General features: G+C 44.1%; 1 protein-coding gene across 1 annotated transcript; it reads left to right on the top strand.

The window, feature by feature from the left end:
• The first annotated feature begins 595 nt into the window (after positions 1-595).
• Positions 596-19,573, top strand: LOC149322883 (TBC1 domain family member 25-like). Its single transcript, XM_089484226.1, has 6 exons — positions 596-1,172; positions 5,248-5,357; positions 8,259-8,413; positions 9,752-9,876; positions 10,251-10,439; positions 10,689-19,573. Exons 1-6 carry the CDS (start codon positions 1,041-1,043, stop codon positions 12,060-12,062), a joined length of 2,085 nt encoding a protein of 694 aa, XP_089340352.1. The 5' UTR covers positions 596-1,040; the 3' UTR covers positions 12,063-19,573.
• The last annotated feature ends 5,863 nt before the right edge of the window (positions 19,574-25,436 follow it).

Below are 25,436 nucleotides of genomic sequence, written 5' to 3'. Positions count from 1 at the left end.
TTTGTTGTGTTTACAGAGCTCTTGACAAAATGTCCCACATAACTACAGTTCCCAGAATTCCCTAGCATTGAGCCAGCAGGCAGTTAGAGCGGTCTCAGACTGGATTGTTTCTGCAGTGTGTTTTGGACCAGGGGCACCATAAACCGGACCAACAACAAAGCTACTACAGTGAATGTGTTTAAAGTGATCATTTTAAGAGGAAATTAGTGAGATAATTCAAGCGTGGCCAAGATGATGATTTCAACACTGTGCAAAGTGTGTCCTGCTGCTGCACTCATCCAGGGCTCCATGGGGGTGAGGAGGCCATCTCCTTCATTAGGGCAGTTAGACTTCCCCCTTCCCATTTCTATGGTGGTTTTGCACTCAATTAGTCATTCTCTTGAAAGCGTCCAGCAAGTAACCAAGTCAAAGGAGCCTACTCCAGTGCGGATGGAAGCTGGGCCCCGCTGGCTGCCAGGCTTTCTCAGCGGAGGGAGAGAGGGCCCTTGCTTCTGGTGGGGCTTGTCACCAGGCATTGTGACGTCAGAGAGTGACGTCAGCGACGCGGCCTCTTCTTTTCCTACTCCAAGGGCGCCTTTGCGCGCGCGGCGTTGTGACGTCACTGCGAGGGCCGCCGCAGTGATTCAAAGCAGGGGCAAAGCGCAATCAATGAAAGTTTCTCTTCCGTTTCCGTATAATAACCCGGATGTGATTGTTCCCCTTCCCCAAACAATAAACTCCTTTCCTGATTGGCGGGGCCTTTCGTCTTCCTTTGATTATCGCCTTTTGTCTCCTCATCCTTTCCCGCTTCAAACCCCGGAAACGTTATTTTTTTAAAATCTCGTTGAACGACGACGGTCGAACAACGGATTCACTTGGGGATGACGTCATAGACAAGCGACGCGCCGGCCGGAGATCACGTGACTCCCCCTGAACTGAGGCCGTGACACCACAGCGAGCGCGCTTGTGTGTGGGCGTGGTCTGGTGACGTAGTGGTGGGCGGGGCCTACAACGGCCTCCCGGCCTGAGGCTCCTGAGAGCGAAGCTGGAGGGGGGCAGGGATGGCGGCGGCCGTGGCCCCCGCGGCAGCAACACCGACCGCAGCGTCTCCAGGAGGGAGCGGGGCTGGCCTTGGGACCGGAGCAGGGAGCCAGGAGGAAGAAGAGCACGAAGTGGTCCGCGTGAGGGTCAAGGTGAGCCCCGGGCCCAAGCGGGGAGGTCAGAGGTCAAGGGGCGGCCATGTTCTCCTGCAGGGTCAAAGGTCAGGGCGGGGTGGGTGGCAAAGAGTTCATAGAACCCTAGGGTTGGAAGAGACCCCCAAAGGAAAGGCCTTCCTTCCAGTCCAACCCCCTTCTGCCATGCAGGAACTCACAATCAAAGCACCCCGACAGATGGCCCTCCAGCCTCTGCTTAAAGACCTCCAAAGGTGATGGGTCCAGGGAAGGAGGGATGGTGCCTCAGGGGCAGCCTCACTCTCAAAAGCCCCCCTCTGGCAATGGGAAATGGGCAGGCATTTGTGAGTGGCTAGGTTTTTGTGGGAGGAGAGTGCTGAGGATCCCACCGACAACCAAAAGGACAAATAATAATAATAACAATAATAATGATTTATTTATAGCCTGCCTGATCACAAGGAATCTGGGCAGGTTACAGCATTAAAATACAGAGAATACAATAAAGTAAAAGAGAGTGACATCAGTCACAGGATTCACAGCCAGAACAGGTCCCAGAGCAGGTCAAGCCAGAGACCTCCCTGCAAGGAGCCAAGATGACCAAACTGAGGCTGCCCTGCTTCAGACACATCATGAGAAGGGAGGACTCCTTGGGAAAGAGAGTAATGCTGGGGAAGGTGGAGGAAGAGAGGGAGGCCACTGCCCAGATGGAGGATGGACTCTATTAAAAAGACCACCAATATGAGTTTGCAGGAGCTGGGAAGAGGAGTAGAGGACAGGGGGCCTGGAGATGTTTCATCCATAGGGTTGCCATGCATCGAGATCAACTCAAGGGCAGTTAACAACAACATCAAGGTTTCTTTTAGCACATTTCCCAGTGGAAGAGGGGCACTTTTGACTTCCGGCGACCCTAAGGCAAACCTGTCACTGGCAAGTTTCTTGGTAGCCTTCCCCTGAGGCTGAGAGAGCGTGACTTGCCCAGGGTCACCCAGTGGGTTTCCATGGCTGAGCTGGGATTACAACCCTTTGCTTCAGCACTCAGACGACAGGCCCTTATTATCTGCTGGGGTTTGGTTCCAGGACTCCCCCTGTGGATACCAAAATCTGTGTGTGGTCAAGTCCCACTAAATATAATGGCATAGTAAAATTGTGCCCTGTATATAAAATGGAAAGATCAAAGTTTGATATTTGGGATTTATACTTTTTTTAAAAAAAAATATTTCAAGTCTTGGATGCTTGAATCTTTGGATTAAAAATATCTGTGGATAAGGAGGGCTGACTGTATTTTAGCCAGAGTTTTTGATTTAGGTCCAAAATACACTACATAAATAATCCAGTTTAAGACCACTTTAACTACCATGGCTGAGCATTAGGGAATCCTGAGAATTGTAGTTTATTGTGCCCCCTGATCTGCCAGAGAAGGCTGAATGTTTCACAAAACTACAGTTCCCAGAATTCCCTAGCATTGAGGCAGGACAACTAAAGCAGTCTCAAACTGGATTATTTCTGCAGTGTGTTTTGGACCGTAGATACACAGAATTACCGTTATGCTTTGCTGCAGTTCTGTGCTCCTGTCTAAATAAGTTTCAGTCAATTAAGGACCATATTCCCAGGTAAATGCAGACAGAATTCCAGCCTCTTTTGAAGAGAGTAATAGCAACAGTGAATTGCAATGAGTATAATCTGTCTCGGCAAGTTCTCTTCAGATTTTCAAGTATGGGTCAACAGTGCTGTCCAGAGTCCAGTCCTATTAGTTGTTGGGCCGGTTGGTGGCAGCGTTGCCCTCAAAATGGGAATGGGGGGGGACTCTCTGGGCTTTTGGCCTTAGTTGAAGACCATGGCAGATTTACCACCCTGAATGAATCTTACCAAGGAAACCTTGTGATAGGGTTGCCAGAAATCAGACATTAACTGAATGCAAGGAAGACAGTCAATGAATGGGTCAGGGTGAGTAGAGGGAAAGTGGTGGGCCACTTGATGTAAACCTCTCTCCATTCTGGTCACATGTTCTCAGCCTCAACAATAACAAACATTAACCTATTGTAGATGGGTTAGGGTGTTTTCCTAGAATTTCAAGGCTCATCATGTCAGTGTATTTTTTACATATGCCATGATTGGAAGACCGCTTCTCTTAGTTTGTAGTTGTTATCTGCCTCCAAGTCGACCTCAACTCATACCAACTCTGTGGATGAGACACCTCCAAAAATCCCTATCCTCCACTTCCTTGCCCAGGTCCTGTAAGCCCTTGCCCATAACCCCTCTGACTGAGTCAATCCATCTGACATATCGTAATAATAATAATAATAATAATAATAATTTGTTTTATTTATATACCGCTATTCCAAAGATCATAGCGGTGAACAGCAAGTAAGCTAATTAGCAAGTAAGCTAATTTGCCCCCAACAGTCTGGGTACTCATTTTAGCTCCCTCCTCGGAAGGATGCAAGCCTGAGTCGAGCTTGGGCCCTTTTGCTGGTCTTGAACTCGCAACCTTGTGGTTTTGAGTGAATGGCTGCAGTACAGGCATTTAACCACTGCGCCACTCCTCCTTTTTGTGAGAGAAATCACAATAGACAATGTTTGTTAGAGAGCCATCTTTGGGTAGTGATTTGAGTGTTGTACTGTGACTCTGGAGAACAGGATTTGAATCCTCACTAGGCCATGGAAACCTACTTGGGCAAATCACACTCCTTCAGCCTCAGATAAAGACAAAGACAAACCCCCTCTGAATAAATCTTGCCAAGAAAATCCCATGATATGTTGGCCATGAAGTGCCATAAGTTGGAAATGATTTGAAGACCCACAACAACAACCATGTTCCTATTTTGTATCAGACCAATTTGATGGCTTTGCTCTACTCAACAGTGTTGGTCCAGCAGTCTGATCTAAAACTGTTAAGAACTACATTAATCTAAATTTGGATGGTGCCTCTTTCCTAATAAAGCATGCTTAGAGCTGCAACAAGCTGGGATCCTTCCTTGAAAGTATTGATCCAAACAGCTAGGCCAAAATAAAGCTGCTTCAGGTCACTTTGGAAGTGTGTTGTTTAAATGACACACACATCTTAAGAGGCCACAAGCTGTGCCAAAGCCACACTTTAGCGCAGCTTCTGGCCTTTTAGGACGCATTCATCATTTAAACAGCATACCTCCAAAGTGATCCTTAGCAGCTTTATTTTGGCCTGTCTTTTCAGGCCCTGCATCCATTGACATTATGGGATTTCCAATCATGTTTAGGAGTTTAGGTAGTACTGTCAGTTTTGGAACTGTTTCATGCCAATGCTTATGATAAGGCGGCAGCTGTTTTATTTGTTCCTCTTCATTATTGACATGTCTCCTTTATGTATTATTGCAATAACCAATAGAGCCATTGATTATTCCACTCTATAGGTTAAATATGAAACTGTGAATTTTCTTTAACTACATGGAACCCATTTCTGAAGGCATGAACTGTAGTCTGTAAAGTGGTGGTTCTCAAATATGGTTCTCCAGATATTTTGGACTTCGGTTTCCACAATTCCTGACCATTGACCTTGTTGTCTGAGAGTTAAAGTCCAAAATGTGGACAGCGAGAGTTTGGGAGCCACTACTATAAAGCAGTAATGTATCTTTGCTATACGCATAGTATTTTAAAGAGGCATTGGGAATGTGCAGCCATCTAGTTGCTGCTAGAGTGCAAATTTCATCAGCACTAATCAACATAGCCAAGTTGTATTGTTAACCACAACAATACAACACAACAATCTGCCATCACAGCAATACAACCCAACTGCCACCACAACAATACAATTCAACTGTCTGGAGAATTGCATATTCCTTATCTTTTATTTTAAGGATTGTTTTCATTAAGGGCAGCGTAATTTCTAGGTGCTGGTATCTGCCATGCTCGAAAAGCAGTTCAGGGTAAGTTGCATGTGTTGGGAGTCTAGCCTTTGCCCTCCATTTTTTTCCAATAGGAAAATGAAGATGCAAGTGTTGGAAAAGGATTCTCTGCCTGTTCAGCATAAGGAGTGTGGTGTATCTATTGTTTGCAGGCTATGGGGACTGCTTGGATGGAGTTGGTTCTCTAATCCTGCTTATTCTCTGTGTAATTTTTGCAGAAATGCGAAGGCTTCTTGCAGCCTGAATTTCGTACTTTTGCTGTGGATCCACAGATCACCTCGCTGGACGTTTTGCAGCACATCCTTATCAGGGCCTTTGACCTCAATGGGTATGTCCTGGAATGATAATGCACTGATGTGGGGAGGATGGAAACTGGCAGAAGTGATTTTTAGCACCCATGCTCTTTTTTTCATCTACAGAAAGTAAGCCTCACCACTGCAGGTCAGTGATGGTGGTGCTGAGAGCCAGGTGCCCTGTTTTAATGTATGGGCAGGGAATGAAAACTCATAGCAGGCAAAGACCTTTTTACCCAGCTTTGCCTTCAGGTTACTAAGTGGGTAAATGGAGATGCTGGACTTTCAGTCTTGCAATGTTTTTATGAATCTGGCATTTTAAAATTGTTGTCATAAATGCATGTTTTATTGTATTTTATTTTAATTTACCATGTTTTACTGAAACACTACCTTGCACCCCAGTTGTGAGAGAAAAGTGGTTGATATCTACTGCCGATACTCGAATATAAATTGACCTCATGTATATACTGAGGGCAGATTTAGGGGCCAGATTTATGGATTTGAATATGATCCGAGGTTAAGTCAAAGGTAACACTTAGAGGCATGTATTAAAGGATGTAAAGGACAAAACAAAGGGAAACAATGCCAACAAACTTATAAAATTCTGGCAGGCTTAACTATTTGTTTTCACCCTAAAGGCAAGACGGATGAGGCGAGAACAGTGGTATATTGTGGCTGTGCAATGTGTGTGGGAGATGGCCAGATATTTAAGAATATTTTTTAATTTATTTTGTTTCTGTCCTGCCTTTCTCCCAGGAAGCGATCCAAGGCAGCTTACAAGATAATGGTGACTACGTTAACAGTGATTATAGCCTTTAATGTGCTAACTTTGCCTGATTTTAACCCAGAAAAGCTGACAAAGATACACAAATACCTTATTGAGATCCTCAAAAGCCCAATTCCTCTCAGTTCTCCTTTCAAGGAAAGTGCCAAAGAGCTGCCAGAGCCAATATTTTCCCTCCCAGGCATTCAAAAAGGCCAGAGGTGGCACCACAATGTAGAGTAGAAGGGATTGGTGCTCTTTTAGGTGCTCCCAGGATGGACTAAGCTTTTGCCTTTTACCACTCTATTCAGTGAAGGAGGTGGTTCCTTTTTTGATAAGAGTTAAAGTACAGTACAGTACTTATGTTGACCTTAGTTTTTTGGGTCAATTTTTGGACTAAAATGTATAGACTTATATACAAAGACATAACCATGGTAGTTTGAAAAATTAGTATGCAAAAGGATCTTGCAGCACTTTTGAGCCTAACTGAAAGACAGAAGTTGGTAGCATGAGCTTTCTTGACTTGAGCGTACTTCCTCAGATGCATTTGATCATTTGATGCATCGGAGGAAGTAGGTTTAAGTCAGGAAAGCTCATGCTACCCACTTCTATGTTTCAGTTAGTCTCAAAGGTGTTGCAAGATCCCTATTCATAATGAGTACATACAGTATATCTATATTATCTATCTTATACACACACATATATGGAAGTATCTTGCGTTCTATTCCTGGTTGTAATATCACAACTTATGTCAGCTATCAGTTGCTCCCATCTTCAAATGAGAGTGTACCATACTGAGAGGGTGTATCACTGTCATTGATAAGGAAGGCCTTCTGGAATTGGAAAGTATAACATGGGTCATTACCTTTTTATCACCTTCCAGTACTTGAGCAGTCTATTTTAACAATTTATAAACAGTTTTTCTTTCCTTGTCCAAGTCATAATTGTAAATGTGGATATCTTATTGTGATAAGAGGGTGACTAAGATGGAACTCGGAATATTATAATAAAGTGCATCACTAGTCTGGTTAGGATTATGCCCAGTTAAGTCATACTTGGAGTTATGTAGCCTCCCACGTCATATAGCTCTTTGTAGGCAGCAGAGGGCTGTTAACCCTGACCACCACTTCTACCTAACAGATCTGCTTTTGGTGTGGGCAGCAACATGCATATTTCATGTACGGTTTTGGATGGCAAAGGCATTGTTTCTTCCAGAGGAATTCACTTGCCACATGTGCTGAAAGAAGCTTGTATTCAACACATGTATTTGCATAATGTGGTTTTTACACCAAAGGAATGACCATGTAGTTTCCATGCCGCAAAAGAGGGCTGTTCTAGAACAGTGCGGTTGGAGTATAAAGGTAGAGGAACAAAGTCCCATCGTAGAGGTTCTGTGTGGACAGCTACTAAGTGTGAGACTTGTTTCTTTTTATTTAAAGAAGTAAAAAAATGTAGCAGTTAGTATCCACTAGTTTGTTTCCTTCCTTTCCTGCTTAGAGCCCTCCATGCTGCCCCAAAACCTGCTCCAAAGCCTTTTGGTCCACAGAGGATTACTGGGGGCAGAGGATCTTCCAGCACTACTTTCTTGGTTCCAGTAACAGAAAGCAAAGAGGACTAGTTACATCCACTAGAAGGGATCTCGAGAAGAGACAAAGTCTTGGGATGTTAAGAAATATTATTTTATTCTTGCAATTAGCCCAATGTGTTTTGGCCTAGTAATAGTTAATACCTTCCTTCAGAAGTTGATAAAAGAAAGAAAGGGGACAATATACATAAACAGGAAAAGTTACAACTAGCTACAATTTACAATATCAATTTTGTATATGTATAGGTCAACAGGAATTTTAAAAATTGAGAAATTTTGTAAAATTACATGCATCTTGGTGCAAGATATATGTACACAAAATTGATATTGCATCTTGTCTCCTGTTACAATTTTTGTTGTTTATGTGTTGTCCCTTTTGTTTCTTTTATATTTTATCAGCCTTTGAAAAAGACCATTAAATACCATTAGGCTGAAACACATTAGGTTAATTGCTAGAAGGAAATCATATTTTTCAATGCCCTGAAACTTACATCCCTTCTCTTTACATCCCTTCCAGTGACAGAAGCAGCTTCATTGGTGGAATGAGCTCACCCATAATGCAAGCATGTCTCTTTTTGCCTACCTCAGGAAGAAGAATTTTGCCATCAGCTATCTGGGCCGAGATAAGCAGGGCCAAGAAGCCTACTTATCATTGCTGTCAGACTGGGACCTGGGCATGGCCTTTGCTGGAGCCTCCAAGCCTTACTTGCAGCTCAAGATAGACATCAAGCCTTCAGAGGACAGTGAGTAATCTATAGTTTGAGCAAGAGAGCCAAGAGTCCTAATTCCAGTTGCACCTCTTGTTCCCCTCTTATATGATTAATAAATTCTCTCTTGGTTCCTTTTGCTGGGGACATAGGCAAGGAATCAATTTCTTTGTCTTCTTCACTGTATTCCTTTTCTTATGAGGAGGCTGGTTGGTGCTGTCAAAATGGGAAAGCATGAGTCACTTGAAGACTCATGGCTATAACATGAATGTTAATTTGACTGAAGATTTGGGGGAAGAGGTCCTAATAATAATAATAATAGGATTTATTTATATATCGCCCAATCACTGGGAATCCGAGCGGTTTACAACAGAGGGGATAATAGACGGTTGCCTGCCTGCAGGCTTTGAAGAGGAATTAAGTGTGTTTTGTCTGTGCATCCTGTCCACTTTTTTTTTAATGGCTGCCCTTTGCTGGTAACATACAGAGCCACAACTCTGATTAAAACTTCATGGATTTCCATTTTTGTGTGTCTGTGCTTTCAAGTCAGCTATTGACTTATGGTGACCCTACAAATTTCATAGTAGTAAGGATTACTACTAGTACTCAGAGGTGGCTTGGCCAGTTCCTTCCACGGAAATATAGGCTACAGCACCTGGCGTTCATTGGGGTCTCCCATCCGAGTACTAACCAGAGCTGACCTTGCTTAGCTTCCAAGATCAGATGGGATGTGGTGACTTTGGAATAGTTAAGGCCTGGATTACTGCAGCACAAATTTAGAATTTGGGTAATGAGTATAGAGAATTAAACCTTCTAGAACAGCTTACAGTACTTTAAAAGTTTGACACCACTTTAACTGCCATGGCTAAGTGCTGTGGAATTCTGGGAAATATAGTTTCATGAGACAGAGTACTCTGGTGCCACAACAAACTACAATTCCAAGAATTCCATAGCACTGAGCCATGGCAATTAAAGTGGTGTCAAATTAGATTATTTCTGCCGTGCCTGTGTCTCTAGGCTATAAACATAAGCATGAAAACTGACAAGATCTCTGGTAGAAAAAACTATGTTTATTTTTTTCCTGTTGTAGAAGAATTATGCAACATCAGAAAATACACTTAAAAGCATAATTTACAGGATTTACAAGATTTAGACATATTACAGAATTTGGGTTCCCTTGGTGCCAAATAAAAATGGGATGAGTGAAGGAGTATTACAAAGGCTTGATTTCCATATTTTTATCCTTTCTATTCCCACTTACTAAGGTGTAGTGGGATTTGACCCAATGAAAACATGGATTGGGGGGGGGGGAGTTTTGAGGGATTTCCAGATGCTGGTTTTAAGAAATTGGCTCACATTACCATGTTCTCTTAGGCCCCCTGCTAGAAGACTGGGACATAATCAGCCCCAAGGATGTAATCAGTACCGACCTTCTGCTGGTGGAGAAGCGGTCCCTGGCAGCAGCTGCCCTGCCTTTTACTCAGTCCATCATATCTCAGGTAGGAGTTCAAGGGATGAATTAATTCTGCTACCTTAGACTTTCTTGATATGCTACCACATAAACAAAAATCTAGTAAATACGGAACCCCTTGGGTAGAAATAGGTAGTGGGACACCAGCAGATCTGGCTATCATTTTTTCCAGATTAACCGTACAGATCCCATTTCTCTTTGGTACATCATTTTAGATTCAAAATGCTCTGCCTCTTAAGCAATTGTAGCTAGTAGCTAGCTATGCTAGCAGACTTCAAGCCATGATGGAACCAGACAGACAAAACATGGAACTTTCTGAGAAGAGGTGCATGGTGTCTTATGTTCTTGCCTTTAATTGGCTCAGCACAGGTTGACCTTGGCCTTCCTGTTGTTTCTTGCCAGGTGGGCAGGACATTGTCAAAGGTCCAGCAAGCTCTCAGCTGGTCCTATGGTGAGGACGTCAAGCCTTTCAAGCCCCCACTGAGCGATTCAGAGTTCCACACATTTCTGAACCATGAAGGGCAGCTGACTAGGCCTGCAGAACTGCGTCTCCGGATCTTCCATGGGGGTGTTGAGCCCTCACTGCGCAAGGTGAGAAGGGGAGCTCTGGAAGCCAGTGTTGTGTGATAGGTGGGGGATTTAGTGGGCAAGAGCAAGCCTTCTCCCCTGTTTCCACTCATCCTTTGCTTCTGCTTTGAGGTCTTTATAGTCTCCTGGTGGACTCCTTCCAGGCAGTGGTCTGAAATCTTTTGATTTAAGCAGTAGGGCTTTTTTCTTTAGCATGTCACGGTGGAGAAACCCCTTGCCAAAGTTGAATCTTTTTTCTTTCTCCTGCTGCAGGTGGTGTGGCGATACCTGCTCAATGTCTATCCTGATGGCTTGACAGGTCAGGAGCGCATGGATTACATGAAGCGGAAGACGCGGGAGTATGAGCAGCTGAAGGGGGAGTGGGAAGCCCGGGCCAGCCCCGAGGACCTGGATTTCATCCGTAGCAATGTACTGAAGGATGTGCTGCGAACGGATCGCACTCATCCCTATTATGCTGGCTCTGACGATAATCCCCACCTGACAGCCTTACATGACCTTCTGACCACCTATGCTGTGACACACCCACAGATCTCCTACTGTCAGGGCATGAGTGACATTGCCTCCCCCATCTTGGCTGTCATGGACAACGAGGCTCATGCCTTTATCTGCTTCTGTGGTATCATGAAGCGCCTGGAGGGCAACTTCCAGGTAGACGGGGAAGTCATGTCTGTCAAGTTCTCCCACCTCAAGCTTCTCCTCCGCCACTCCGACCCTGAGTTTTACTCCTACCTCCTCTCTCGTGGGGCTGATGACCTCTTCTTCTGCTACCGCTGGCTGCTGCTGGAGCTCAAGCGGGAGTTTGCCTTTGAGGATGCCTTACGCATGCTGGAGGTCACCTGGAGCTCCTTTCCTCCTGATCCCCCTGAAAAGGAAGTGGAGTTGTTGGGCCCACCAGCCAGGCCTGGAGACAGCAGCCAGCCAGTTCGAAGGAGGCACATGTTACGTCCTGCCTGCAGCTTTGAGGCAGCTGGGGATCAGCCCTCTCAGGGACCAGTTCCTGAAGAGAAAACACTAATGAAGCAGTCCAGCTTTGGTGAGTTCAAATATTACAGCGCTCGAAATGAGGATAGTTCAGAGGACGACCCCTCGCCCAGATCTCAGCGCTCTGTGGAAGAGGATGATGACTGCAGTGGTGAGCATGACCCACTAATCCAGACAACAAATGTGGCCAAATCCTTTTCTGCTCCATCCCTCCGGGCCTTGACGCCCCCCTCTCGAGACTTGGCATCCTCCTCGACCGATGGCAATGAGGAAAGCCAGTTGGAGGAGGAGAAGGGGGACTCAGTGGTTCACGCCCCTTTGTCTCTCTCCTGTGGACCTCCTGCTCCTGCTGCCCCTACCCCTCCAGCAGCAGTCAGCCTTCCACCCCCCCAGGAGTTTGGCAAAGGCAACCCCTTTGTGCTCTTCCTGTGCCTTGCCATCCTCTTGGAGCATCGGGACCATATCATCAAGAACAATATGGACTACAATGAGCTGGCCATGCATTTTGATCGCTTGGTCCGTCGGCACAACCTGAACAAGATCCTTCACCGTGCCAAGGCCCTTTTTGCCAATTACTTGCAATCTGAAGTATGGGACTCTGAGGAGGGCGACGAAGCAGCCGCTGAATCTCCAGCCACATCATGACACACCTTCCTTCTTTTCTCTCAGCATGTGGGGACTGGCTCCCTGCTGCCACTGTGGTGCAGACATCGATGTGGAAGTGTGACTGGCTGATGAGTAATCAGATTTAGTCTCTGCTCTTCAGTAAACTTTTGAGAAGGCAGTTGGACTGATGCACTCAATATACCATCTGAGTCCAACGTGCCCTGTTTCTAAACTATCTCTTTGTGCAAATACCTTGGCACAGATGTCCCATCTATCTTCTGTGCCTCCTAACCTTCCAAGTGCTGATGATCTTCCTGGGAAGATCTCTCTTGGAGAAACCAGGTTCTGCCCTTTGGTAGTCATTCTCCCCCTCTGTCCCTTGCTCTCCTATGCATTTTTCCTGTGTCTTCATTTACTTTATTTCAACAGTCCTGTTAGAACAACCTTCACCGACCCAGTGCCTTTCAGTAGTGTTGGACTTAGCTGCTATCCTAGCGATAGTGGGAGTTGTTTTCAACACATCTGGAGGGCTCCTGGTTGGAGACTGTTGCCACAGGATACTGGTTTGCTAAGTGACCAAGACTGATCCTTGACCGATTGGAAACCTTGGGTCTTTGGTTCTAGGTGGGTTCTCCAAAATCATTTTTAATTCTGAAACTTGATGTGACTTTGTTTCTTGCATAGAGTGATACTTGGCGAAAGCCAGGCACTTATGCCCTTTATCAAAAAGTTGCCTTTTATGCTGAGTTATTCAAATATTTTGATCTATGTTTGAGGGTTGGTTTGTTTTTTGAAAAAGCACTTTATTTTCTGTATTTGTTGTTTTTGTTCTATTACTGCCTTTCTGTTTCTCTTTAAATTCACTTTTTAAAGAATGAAGCCACAGCCTTGGGAGGGAAGAACACACTGGATGTGTTTAAAAGCAGATTGGCAACACCCTAATGCCCTTACGGTGACTTGAGTTTTAAGCTGAATAGTTTTTCCTTTTATACAGGGCCATTTCTGGGGTCTTTTATAAACTGCTCAAGGGAAGTCAACTGTAGTAAAAAGGGGGTAAGGAGAATGGATGGATCTTAATGCCATAGTGCCCTTGTAGATCAGTTTGTGGGTAGGTAAACTGCTTGTGTCTGGCTTACATGCTTATTTCTAATTGGTGGTTTTCCCCTGCTCCCGCAGCTGGCATACTGTTCAAGATGTGTTTGCTGTAGGATAGCCATCACCTGGCCAAGAGTGCCCTTTTCCCTTTAACTGGTCATTTCCTTTAGCGGGCCTCCCCTTTCAATTGTAGGTGCTTGGGCAGCTTGCCAAGTCTTAACAATGGCTTCTCTATGCGTTATTAGCTTACAGGGCAAGATCTCACTAGAAAGTATAGCAAGACTTTTCATATAGGGAGAAGGAACTCACCTCCTGTCTACAGTTATGTGTTAATCTGATATCCAGCAGTAGCACTTGAAGATAGTGCATGGTAGTCAGCCCATTGACAGAAGAAAAAAAAAAGAACTTTGGCGGGTTACAGACCGCCATAAGGGACGTCCTCAGGACGTCCTAGGTTTAAAAGGGGCATCACTTCTTGACGCCCCCAAGCCTAATACGTCCTGAGGACGTACAAGATGGCGGCGCCCCATCTACATGGGGGCCATCATGATGGCGTCACGAACGCACCGCACAAGGGCGCTCAGTGCGCCCTTTCGTGGGTGCAGGAAGGAGCTCAGAAACGGAGCTCCTTCCTGGTCTTGCGTTGCTGGCGCAGCCTTTAGATGGCTGCACCCAGTGACGCAGAGGAGAAAGGGGCCAAGCGGCCCCTTTCTCCTCCTCCCCACCACTGCGGGGTGTCCTTGGGGCTTCAAGCCCCAAGGACACCCCTTTCCAGGCCTTGGGGAAGTGGCCTTTTGCCGCTTCCCCGCGGCCTGGAAAGCGGCGGATCGGGGCCTCAGTGGCTGCCGCTCTGGCCGCTGAGGCCCTGATCCGGCGGGGAAAGGGGCGGGTGCAGGCCGCCGCTTTTCGGTGGTCTGTAACACGCCTTTGATTCCTTGTACCTTCATTCCACCTGTTTTTGGCTTATACTGGAAGCCAAGTTGCATGCTGACCCAGTATTAGAGCAGCTTAAATAGGTAGTTTTCCATTTTTGCTACATGGCAAAGGCAGAGAGAGAGGTATTCTATGATTCTGTGTACAGGAGCAGAAAACAGATGTGTAGAATGGTATCAAATCTGAGGTGAGCAGGTTGCACCACTTCTTTTTGTGTTAGAAACTGCATTGCTCAGGTAACTCGTTATGCTTATTCTAGCACTTAGAACAGCTGAGCCAATGTAGGGGATTCTCTGGCATTGCCAACCTATCTCTCTTATTGTCAGTATTCTGCTTGAAATCCTCATCTTTTTTGTATTGAATCCAAGTGTTCGGGTTCATCTTCTATTTAATGTAAAGCATTCCCTAGGTTCTGTGACGAGCAATTTTGAACGATGGGGAAAAGGCATTATTTTTTGCTCAGCTCCCCAGATTCATTTGGAGAATGCCACTGCACAGTCCTGTTCATTCTCTCTCCTCCATTCCTTTTGCCCTCATAAGCACACATCAGCCTTTGCTCATAGCTGGCATAAAATCCCCAGTGGGAGAAAAGAGTTTAGAAAAAGTATATACAGCAATCTGCAGATTTGACCATTTGCGTATCGCCACACCCCATGTTATCCACTGGCAGTGCACAGGCGTGCTGATGTGTGAGTGCATATGACCATCCAATGAATTATATGGGCTTGAGCATCTGTGTTGTTTCCTATTCCCCCGGGTGGGGAGGCGGAAACCAAATCCCCATGGACAGGAAGAGTCCCTTGTATTAAAAAGTACCCGAGTTTCATCAGCCTGGTCACATCTTTTCCCCAGACCCATTTTTGTTGACCTAGTCAAATATTAGTCTCTACAGGCCAAAGACATTTCATAGGAAGCTTCCTATCAGCATGTGGTCTCATGACAGTGGTTTCCTATGTTGAGAGGTAGCCCAGGGAGCCAACAGCCACAGTCTGTGCAAGAGGGGTCAAAGCACAATAAGATGAAGATGCCTTCAAATTAAAAGTGGTTCTCCCAGTTGCCATCTATGATGAATTTGCATAAATAGACAACCATAAGTCTTGCAAAAATTAAATGTTGAGATGAGCCTGTTCTTCTAAGGAAGTGGCCACCAGAAGGAGCTCTAGCTTAGCTTAAGCTGAACTAGGTAGTAAGGGTGGAGTAGGGTTACTGAGTCCTCTGTTCCTTTTTTCTGGCTATCTGGTGGAAGAATGGGCTCATTCTGTAGGTGATGAAAAATTAACCAAAGGAATGAAGATGCATCACCAAGGATGGGACTTGGTGTACATTTAGTGGTAGTTAATTAGATCCTGATAGGTTACCTTCATGTGGACTGTAAATGGCAGTTGTTGGTTAAGAGCTCTGAAGCTGGCTGATGTTTTTGCTGATGAGACATATTGTTGAAAAGAACAGCTCTAACAATGTCTCATGTCCACTAGAATATCATGATCTTGGAGCCATCTGCTAAATGGTTGGGGAAACCTTTGCTCTTCTACATCTCTTATAGTTTCTTATTGTTTCCCATGCTGCTTGAGGTTCTGAGTGTTGTTGTCCATGACACCTAGAGGACCAGTAGTCTCTACTCTTAATGATCTGACTTCTTGACACAGAATGAGGAGGTAATAAGAACTGGGTTGAGATTTCTTGGTTGAAGAAAATCACCACCACCACCGTTGGTGTGGAGGTGGATATTGGAAAGCTCTGGTGGGGTCCATAAGGTGCACTTTGGCTAACCTTGGTGCATTCCCCAAAAATGATGAATCCTCCATAAGATTGTGGAAATATTATCTACCTTCTAGAGAGGGTTCGTGATTTAGCCTGAGATTGCATCTGTATGGTATGTCCATCCCTGCGATGTGTGTAATGCAGGCTCTTAATAGTGAAAGAATTCATGGTCTGCTGTCAGGCAGGCAGAAAGGAGAAAAATTTAGAGATTTTTTTAAAAAAATATTTATTTATTTATTTTGAAACTATAATTCAGAATCCCATAACCCTGCTTGGGGCATTCTGGGAGCTGTATTTTTAAAGACGAATTTTTCCAAACTTTGGAGAAGAACGGCTTATGATCACTTTGAATGACCGTTGCATAAAATAGAGTGTAACTGTCTGATGCTGCGATTTAAACTAGCATAGTGCCCGCCTTGTGTCAACACTTGGGGACAGAAGGCAGGCTTTGGGCCTAAAAGAGTTGGTGGTTATGAGGGCAGTGATGTCTGGAGAGAGTGACTGGATGGACTTTTTCTCCAAGTCAGAGTGATTAGCCTTCTGTGACCCACTGGTCCTTGGCTGGCCTGACATATTGCTAGGTATGTGGAATGCAGCCTTGTTGACCTACATGCCCCAATAAATGGAGCTTTTGTTCCACTGCAGGATTCTATCTTCTGCCTTCCATGAAGGAAAAAATGCATAAAGAAAAAAACAATATCTTTTTTGGTCTTAAGGAACATTTAATTTCAATTCATCCTGTTGAAAACTGGGGAACACTGAGAAGCTATGTCAGTGGCCGAACAAAGGTTGTAGGTTTGCTGAAAAGGCCCCAGCCCCCCCCCCCCCCCTTTTGGAGGCCTACATTTTGGGTGGAGGGCTGGTGCCACTGTTCTCAGGTCTGCTCCTGACCCTACCCCATTCTGGATTGCCCGGTTGAGATTACTTATGTGGTTGCCTGAGTAGAATAATAACCACTGGAACAACAACTGTTACATGTGTCTTACTGTTTAACAATAAGTTAAAACCAGGCCTGGCTTAGGAAGGGTGGATCACAGACTCCCCTTGGTGGCTTGCTTCCTGTGTGGTGCTATTAATGTTGCTGTATCTTAGCCAGGTTCCCTTGGATATTTGTTTAGCTTCCTGATAGCTTCTACTTTAAAATCTGGATAGGTTTATTTTTGGAAATAGTTGCCATTTGTATGAGCATAGGATGGACTTGGACTTCTTTTTCCCCCAAACTCAGTAAGCATCCCTTAAGTTAGGATTTCCTTCCTAGGCTGGAGACAGAGAATGGATGAGTGGCCATAAGGATGCCACTTACACTTCCTTTGTCCCCATAATTCAATATGGCCTGACCAATTGCTTACTCTGGCTGCTATGTTCTTTGTGGTATATTGAATTAATTCTCTGAAACAGGTAGTATCTTTTAATGACAAAAAGTTTGTTATTCTCTACATGGGCAGTGGAGGTAACAGAAGCCATGGAATTGGTGCTACCTATAGTGTTGAAGGGTGCCTGGATATTATTTGCCTTGTGAGGTAGTGACTGGCTACATTTGCCTCCATCATTTCTTCCTGTTCACCACTTCATCAGCTATCAAAACTAAATCACTCCTGTTCCTTCTGTGTGCCTCAGGCAGAGGAATCTGGTAGAAAGACTGCTTCCTCTTAGGATACATGGGTAAGCCATTGTGCTTCAGTTTACCAGGAAGGTCTGTGGCAGAAGTACCAATGCAGAAAATAGGATCTTGATATTTTTTTTTTGTACAATGCATGCTGGTTTCAGTGAGTTACATGAAGAAAAACATCTTAGTAGATGTTCAGTAGCAAAAACGGTGGTTTAGTATGAAGACAATGCACATGACTGTATCCCTGCTTCTGGGCATCTTCCAGTGGTCCCACTTGGCATGGATGAGTCATACCTTACAGGACTAGGTCTGTAGTTCTTCTTTTGCCTACCAAATTTCAGCTTTCATATTGCCTCACTTCTATCCTGGTAGTTCGGAGCTCTACACTACAGCTGGTGTCAGAAGCCTAATAACAGTCCATCTCACCATAGCTTTACCATGCGCTGTGACATCAGCTCTATTTTCTATGATTCCATCTTTGGAGCCCTCCAGCTGACACCCAAATTCCATTACATTTCTCTCCTCATCCTCTCCCTGCAATGAGATGTTTAACTTATACAAACTTGTTGCTCTGTGATCTATTTATAAGTGCATATTTTTATTCTGCCTTGATGTTAATTTTTTGTGCTGCTTATTTATTTTTATAAGCCATTCTTTATTGTTTGTGGTGCTGTACATTTCAGGCCATGACTTGCAGACAGCCTAAAAGACTTCAAAGGAAGGTTGTGCTAGCTTTAGTGATGGGTTATGGTACAGTCATGCTTGGACTGATTTTCTGTCCTGTAGCCTTATTGGCTTCAGCTTCTCATGAGTGCTATACAACAGGTGAGTTTGTTTGAACATCTGAGGCTGAAGAAACAATTAAGGCTTCAGGTAATGTGTCCTTGCTATGGTCACCTTAGACAGTAGATTTTGAGTGACATTAAGCAGGGGTAGGAACAGTGTGACCTTCCAGATGTTTTTGGATTGCAACTCACTATTGGTTGTGCTGGCTAGGCTTGCCAGGAGTTACAGTCTAACAGCACAAAGGGCCATTTGATTCCCACCTATGCCATTAAGACTCACAGAACTGGGCAAGCATCTTACCCATGGAGCATGGGTAGGTCTCCTGGATAAACCTCATTGGGATAAAGAGTTGGCATCTTGAGCTCTACTCATTTTGGTCCAGCAAGCATTAGAAAACACCCCAGTGGATTGTGGCTCCCATTAAGTCGGAGGGAATTTGATTTGAGGTTTCTACCATGGGGATCCAAGTGTGTGGGATTTGCCTTGTATATAGCCCTGGGTTTTTAAAAGTGAACATGGTGGGTTAAAGTTTGTGTTCAACTGCTGAGAAAATGGAAACCTGTGGCCTGTTTTTGTTTTTTCTTCATAGTCAAGGTTTTCTTTTGTTAACCTTGAAGCCTTGTCACTTTGAAATCCCGCTAGGATCATGGTCCTGGGACAAGATAGCTTCATTCTTTGTCCTAGGGTTCAGTGGGTCACAGAATGACCCTTAGCTAGCCCAACATTATAAAGGAACCATTCAAGAGCAGCAAATTGGGATTTGGGGAAGACTGAACTCCAGAGTCCACAGCCTTGACCCTTGGAGTTCAGTCTTCCCCCAAACCTCCTTCTCACTGTACATGGCAGTCTGATTTTCAGTGCTGCAAGCTTGAAGGTCTTTCTCCATTGAAACAGTTCTGGCTTGTGTATGTATGTAACCTCTTTCTGTTTTGACTCCCACTTAATGTATTGTTTGAATGACATGGTCATTTTTCTTCCAGGCCTCAGGCACTTTTGTCTGTCTTTGTTTTAAAGCTAATATGGTAAAGGAATGAAAGTCTAAATAAAGCGGTGCTGCTTGTTGACTTGGCTCAGAGCTGTTTGGATGGCATGGTGAGTTAACAGGGCTTTGTCAGGACAGATAAAATGGTATCCAGTATGAAAGCAAGCACAGACATTTCCTGTACTAAAGCAGATGTGGGGGGCTTGTGGCCCTCCAAATATCATTGGTTTTCAACTTCTTGGACCCATCCACCGTGACCAGTCTTGCATGATTCACATCTGGAGGGCCCTTTGTTCTTTGGCCTTCTTTAGACCACATGTCATAAGCGCAAAAGAAGACAGGCACCACAGAAATTAGGACATTCAAGAAAAAAATGCAGGACATTACAAAATAAAAGCTAAAAACACTAATATAAATATAAATTCATTTCATGAGTTTTATATACAGCTATATTACATATACTGTATTATGTACTCAACTGTATTTTTTTATTATCTTATCTTTGCTCAAGTGCCCTTGTTGGCTTGCAGTATACTTACAGAACTCTAAGAAAGACAAATACTTAAAATTGTACTTTATTAGCAACAAACCTTGGACTGACTCTACATTGTTATTTCTTTAATTTGTCCATTGTGCTGAAATTAAGGGAAAAAACCCTTTCAACATTTTCACTGTGTCCTCAAGCAGCCCATTGCCTAACATGTTTGCTGTCCTTTCCCCTATGAAAAACAAACACATCCTGAGCTCTGGGGGCAAGTCCTGTCTGCTGCTGCTCCTAAGAAAAAAAATCATCCTATCCTATTTGCAGTGAGGCCAGGCTGACAAATAGACAGGTTTCTCAAAAAGGAACAGCAAATGTGGTTTTACTCAATGTGCTTCTTAGCTGTGCTCAAAATGGAGGACATTTTGGAATTCTTTCTGGACAGAAGGTTGAAATGTAGGACAAGTCCTAGAAAGGGTAGACATCTGGTCACCCTAAGGGGTAGGAGACTTGTGGTCCTCCAAATGTTGCTGTTAAAACTCCCATCATTCTTTGCCATTGGCTATGCTGGCTCAGGCTGATGGGAATTACAACATTTGGAAGGACACATGGTTCCTACCCTTGCAATAGAGGTTCACACATATCAGTAGGAAGAGATGAGCGTTTGGCTAAAAGGCAAAATGTAAATCAGTATTCACGTAAATGGCACAGCTCTAGATGTAAGTTTGTGTTAAAATTATGATTGGAAATGTGCTGTTTCTATGTGCCTTCAAGTAGTTCTTGGCTGACAGTGACCCTAAGGCAAAACTATCATGGGATTTTCCTGCAAGACTGATTTAGAGGGGGTTTGTCATTGCCCCTCTTTAAAGCTTAGAGAGTATAAGTGGCCCAAGGACTCCCAGTGACTTTACATGGCCGAGAAGGGAGTCAAACCCTGGTCTCTCCAAGTCTGGGTCCAACACTGAAACTATTGTACACACTGGTTCTTAATGGGGAATGCTCAATTTATCAAACTAAGTCTACCAAGATAAGCTGAATTCTGTGACTCTGCCAATACAGAGATTCTGTTGCGTGGCAAGCAGGTTTCTCCCAAGTATTTCTATCACACCTTTAGATGGTTGAATTTCAATTTGTCATGGTGCAGTTCAGGAACAACCATGCTAAACCTGTTTGGATGGGATGAGTTCAGATAGAAATGCAAACGGGGTTGGCATCTGACTGGTACAGACCTCTAAAGTATTGTCAGTGAGAAGGGTGGGTAGATAGATTCGATCTGCCTTTTATGAAGGGAAAATGCATAAAGAAAAAAGCATCTTTTTTGGCGTTAAAGAACATTTAATTTCTATTTCATCCTGTTGAAAACTGAGCAGATGGGAGAATTTCTTGTTTTGTCCCACTGAAAAGGACAAAAAACACTTGATTCTAATAAGCTTGTTCAATGAGAGAATGGGTTGCCTCTCATTAAATGATCTTTGGTAGAGTATAATCAGTTCTAATAGGACAGGCAATATTTGGCTAATTTATAGGGTTGCTGAAAAGAATATCAAAAACTACAGCAAGTAACTGGCTGGGTCACGATCCTAAAGAACAGGAAGGTTATTGTCATTAACTGGAGCACATTTTATGTCCTGTTAATTAAATAAGCCGCTGCAGTTGACTGGGCAGTCTGCTTTGGGAAGCAAGAGTGCTTCATCCATTACTAATACAATAACGAAATATCCTGTTGGAGTTCCTGTCATCGTAATTCAAGAAGAATGCTGATAACAGAAGGTTTTAGAGCAAGGTTTTATACACACACACCTTTTTTCTTCATAGAACTGATTTTTTTTAAAAGTACACGTAAAAATCACAATGTTTTATAATAATAAAATGGAATATATATTAAAAAGTGAGTAAAGCAACTTAGAATCCCATCAATTGAGAGAATTAAAATTATTAAGGAATTCAACAGCAACCTATCAGACACCTTATCCTTTATACCCGGTAAGTTTCAGAATGCTCTCATCTGAACAGAAAGCTCTGTCCTAGTTATTATTTACATCCTGCCTTTCTCACAATATGGCAGCTATGAGGAGATTAAATCTATTCAAGGCATCTGTGAAGAGATTAAATCTAAAAGGCAAGTTCTAGATAACAAAATGTAAAAACAGAATATATGTGTTTTTGTGAAACGGAGGGGGAAATGGGTTAAAGGGATGCAGTGGGCCACTCTTGGCTTTTCCAAGTATTTCGAAAGGATGACAGAACAAAGATGGAATTATTTCACTTTTTAGAGCAACTAAAAATCTGTCTAAAAGTACTATGTAAGAGTCATAAATGTATTATAGCAATGTTTTTTTCTGCCCCTGCAAGCTGTTATGCATAGCAAATGGTTCCCTGCAGCACTTGATGTTGCATGGCTGGCTGTGCTCATGAAACTTCTGTCCTGAGATTTGCCATTGGTTCATTTTTTCCATGGACCTACTCAAGCCCTGGGAAAAGAAATCATATCTGTTCTGTAAAGAAAAGGGGTTCACATCAAGGAGGGTTTCAGGTGTGCTGATGACTGAGCATCTCAACTATTCTTGGTTGTGTTGCTACATCCCTTCTACCCTAGCTTAAAAAAATAATAAATCTTGCCAATATTGCAGAATTGCAGATGAACTGTGGGTTCATCAGGCCCACAGTCTTGGTTTCATTTTTTATTCTTCTCTCATTTATTCCTCAGATCCAGGCCACCGCCAAGGCCTGTAGATTCTTTCTCCACAACATTGCCAAGATCCATCTATTCCTCTGAGCCTCTTTTGCCAAGACTCTGGTCCATGCCCTAGTGCAGGGATAGGCAACCTGTGGCCTGCGGGCCGGATGCGGCCCAGCGAGGCCTTGGGACCGGCCCCAGCCTGGTTCTGCCGCCGATTGCCGCCGGGGCCTTTGGCCTCTCGCACGCAGGGGCAGTTGCCTATAGAAGCCTCAGAAACATGCATTTATATTAACATTTTTTAAAAAATCAGCAATTTTTTTCACATGTCCTCCACTTTTTTTAAAAAAGTGTCCACCATTTGAAAATGTCCTACATTTGTCCCAGTTTATTTATTTATTTAATTTTTTTAAAAAAATATTTAATTATTTATTTTTTGGCTTCGGCCCCCCAGTTGTCTGAGGGACAGCAACCCAGCCCCCGGCTCAAAAAGGTTGCCTACCCCTGCCCTAGTGGTTTTGCGACTAGATTATTGTAACCTTCTTCTGACAGGGCTTCCTCTTTCACACCTCCATCCTTTAATCTCTGTCCAGCATTCAGCTGCCCGCATTGTCACATCCGCTCGCCGCTTTGACCATGTTTCTCCTCTTTTCTCCTCCCTTCATTGGCTTCCCTTCCCCTTCCGCATCCGGTACAAGCTTTTGTTGTTGACTTTCAAAGCCCTCCATGGACTGGTCCCTCCTTACATATCTGAACTTCTTTCTCCTTACATTCCCACTCATACTCTTCGTTCTGGTAGTCAAGGTCTCCTGTCCCAGCCTAGGATCTCCACTGCCCCCTCCCGGATTCATCCCTTCTCACTTGCTGCCCCTTACTCCTGGAACCTTCTTTCCCCATGTGCACACTGCATCACTTTTCTAACCAGTTCCAAAACTGAGTTAAAGGCTAGATTGTTTAGCGAAGCGTTCCCAGGGGTGAGCCCCTCTCTGCCCCAGGATGCCTCATTTTAACTATCCATTAAGAAGCCAGGCCCTCCCTCCAGTCCATCTCCCTTGGTCCAGGCATCGGAGGTAGAGAAGAACTGGTGGACCTGATCCCCTTCCTTTTGTGTCGTGTCTTTGTCAGCCTGAGGGCAGGGAATTGTCTAATTAAAAAGATTGTATGTACAGCGCTGTGTAAATTTACCGCGCTTTATAAATAAAGGTTAATAATAATAATGCTTTTCCAGTGATTCATTCATTTTAATACATCCTGTAATAGATAAAAGCTCCTGTTTACTATATTCAACTACTATGTCAACAGAGGAGTTAGGATTGTCCATTGACTTGATCTGAATGACCTTGTGGCTTCCTATCTAGTGGGCAGAAACTGTGTGTAGTGAGTTATTTCCTGTTCTCAAACAAATGGATTTCATTAGCAAGGAGAAACAGAGAAAGTACATCAATGAACTCTTGGGACATGATAGAGTTGTCTTTTCATGCCTGATCACTTTGTTTTTACATTGAAGGTTTCCAGGCATGAGAGTGACATACTGGGGAAGAAGGAAATTCATTGTTTTGAACTGGGTTGGGCAATACGTGGCCCTCCAGTGTTGCTAGGTTGCAAGTCCTACCATCCTTTGCCACTGGGTACATAGCGCATTGCTCCGAGCTGCAGTCCAGCAACATCTGGAGGGCTACCTTCCCTTCTCTCCAGTTTAGCCAAGGATTGGTCTCTGATGCATAGAACTATAGAGATCCCATAGGCCATCCAATCCAAATCCATGCCATGCAAGAACACAGTATAAAAGCCACCCAACCTCTTTAAAAACCTCCAAAGAAGGAGACTCCACCACACTCTGAAGCAATGTATTCTACTGTCGAACAGCTCTTACGGCCAAGAAATTCTTCCTAATGTTTAGGGGCAATCTCTTTTCCTGTACTTTGTATCCATTGCTCCGGGTCCTAGTCTCTGGAGCAGCAGAAAACAAGCTTGCTCCCTCCTCAATATGACATCCTTTCAAATATTTAAACAGGTCTGTCATATCACCTCTTAACCTTCTCTTCTCCAGGCTAAACATACCCAACTCCCTAAGTCGTTCCACATAGTACTTCTTTGGAGATACTTTTCCTTTTTTCCTTGTCCTCCATTGGGGTGCCAGCAAAACCTAAATCAACAGTGGACCATCCCAGTGCTACTCAAACTAGTGGTCCCAATCCCTGAGCCATTGACTGCAAGTGTCTGGTGAGTTTCCAGGAAAGAAAGAAATAATTGTAGCCAGTGGGCACAATGTGTCTGGCACACTGGGAAACTATAATTGCTGTTCTCACACATGAGATAGCAGATGTGGATGCATTGAGTCATATTTCAAAAACTACACTCGGCCCCCGGGTTACGAAAATAATCCGTTCCGGCGCCATTTTCGTAACCCGGAAGTCTTCGTAAGCCGAGAAACCCATAGGCGCTAATGGAGGGAAGCCGCGATTTGGTGCGAAATAGCGCCAAAAAGCACCAAAAGGTTATTCGTAACCCGGAATAACCTTCGTAACCCGGAAATAATTTTTTTTTTTTTTCGTAACCCGAAAAGTTCGTAACCCGGCGCGTTCGTAACCCGAGGTAAGAGTGTAATTTAATATGTGGGAACAAAGTTACTTTAGCGGTGCAATGAGGAACATTTTCCAGTTATAAGTAGAAGGAGTATTTTCAGTGGCATTTTCACATCAATTATTCAGGGTTTAATGCCATTTCTCTTCTCTGCTGGTTTAAAAAAAATAAAGCAAGTGTAATTAAAAGTAACAAAAAGGTAATGAGGAAAGTCATGTGTTACATTTCTAAATTGATAGCAAACTACTGGGAAACATTTTAGCCTAAGCCAAGCCTGTACAGGAGTGATGAGTGCAATTCAGCTAACAAAGGACCTGTGCAATAGGGCAAAATCCGAAATGCAGCAATATCTTCATTGGGCCAACTGCAAAGCAAAAAATGTATCATGCAAGTTTTCAGAGGTTTGTTGAATGGCAAGGCCTACAACAGGGATAGGCAACCTTTTTGAGCCAGGGCCCGGGTTGCTGTCCCTCAGACAACTGGGGGGCCGAAGCCAGGGGGGAGCT

The sequence above is a fragment of the Sceloporus occidentalis genome, unplaced genomic scaffold (genome assembly GCF_023333645.1).
Source record: "Sceloporus occidentalis isolate IW3139 unplaced genomic scaffold, rSceOcc1.0.p SCAF_1, whole genome shotgun sequence".
Classification (NCBI taxonomy): Eukaryota; Metazoa; Chordata; class Lepidosauria; order Squamata; family Phrynosomatidae; genus Sceloporus; species Sceloporus occidentalis.
This window is presented reverse-complemented; position numbering and strand designations above follow the sequence as displayed.

Excerpts from the sequence above, each read along its gene's own strand:
- LOC149322883 (XM_089484226.1), top strand. The coding sequence starts at position 1,041 with ATGGCGGCGGCCGTGGCCCCCGCGGCAGCAACACCGACCGCAGCGTCT. Across the intron at positions 1,173-5,247 it reads TGGTCCGCGTGAGGGTCAAG|AAATGCGAAGGCTTCTTGCA; the intron begins GTGAGCCCCGGG and ends TAATTTTTGCAG. Across the intron at positions 8,414-9,751 it reads CATCAAGCCTTCAGAGGACA|GCCCCCTGCTAGAAGACTGG; the intron begins GTGAGTAATCTA and ends ATGTTCTCTTAG.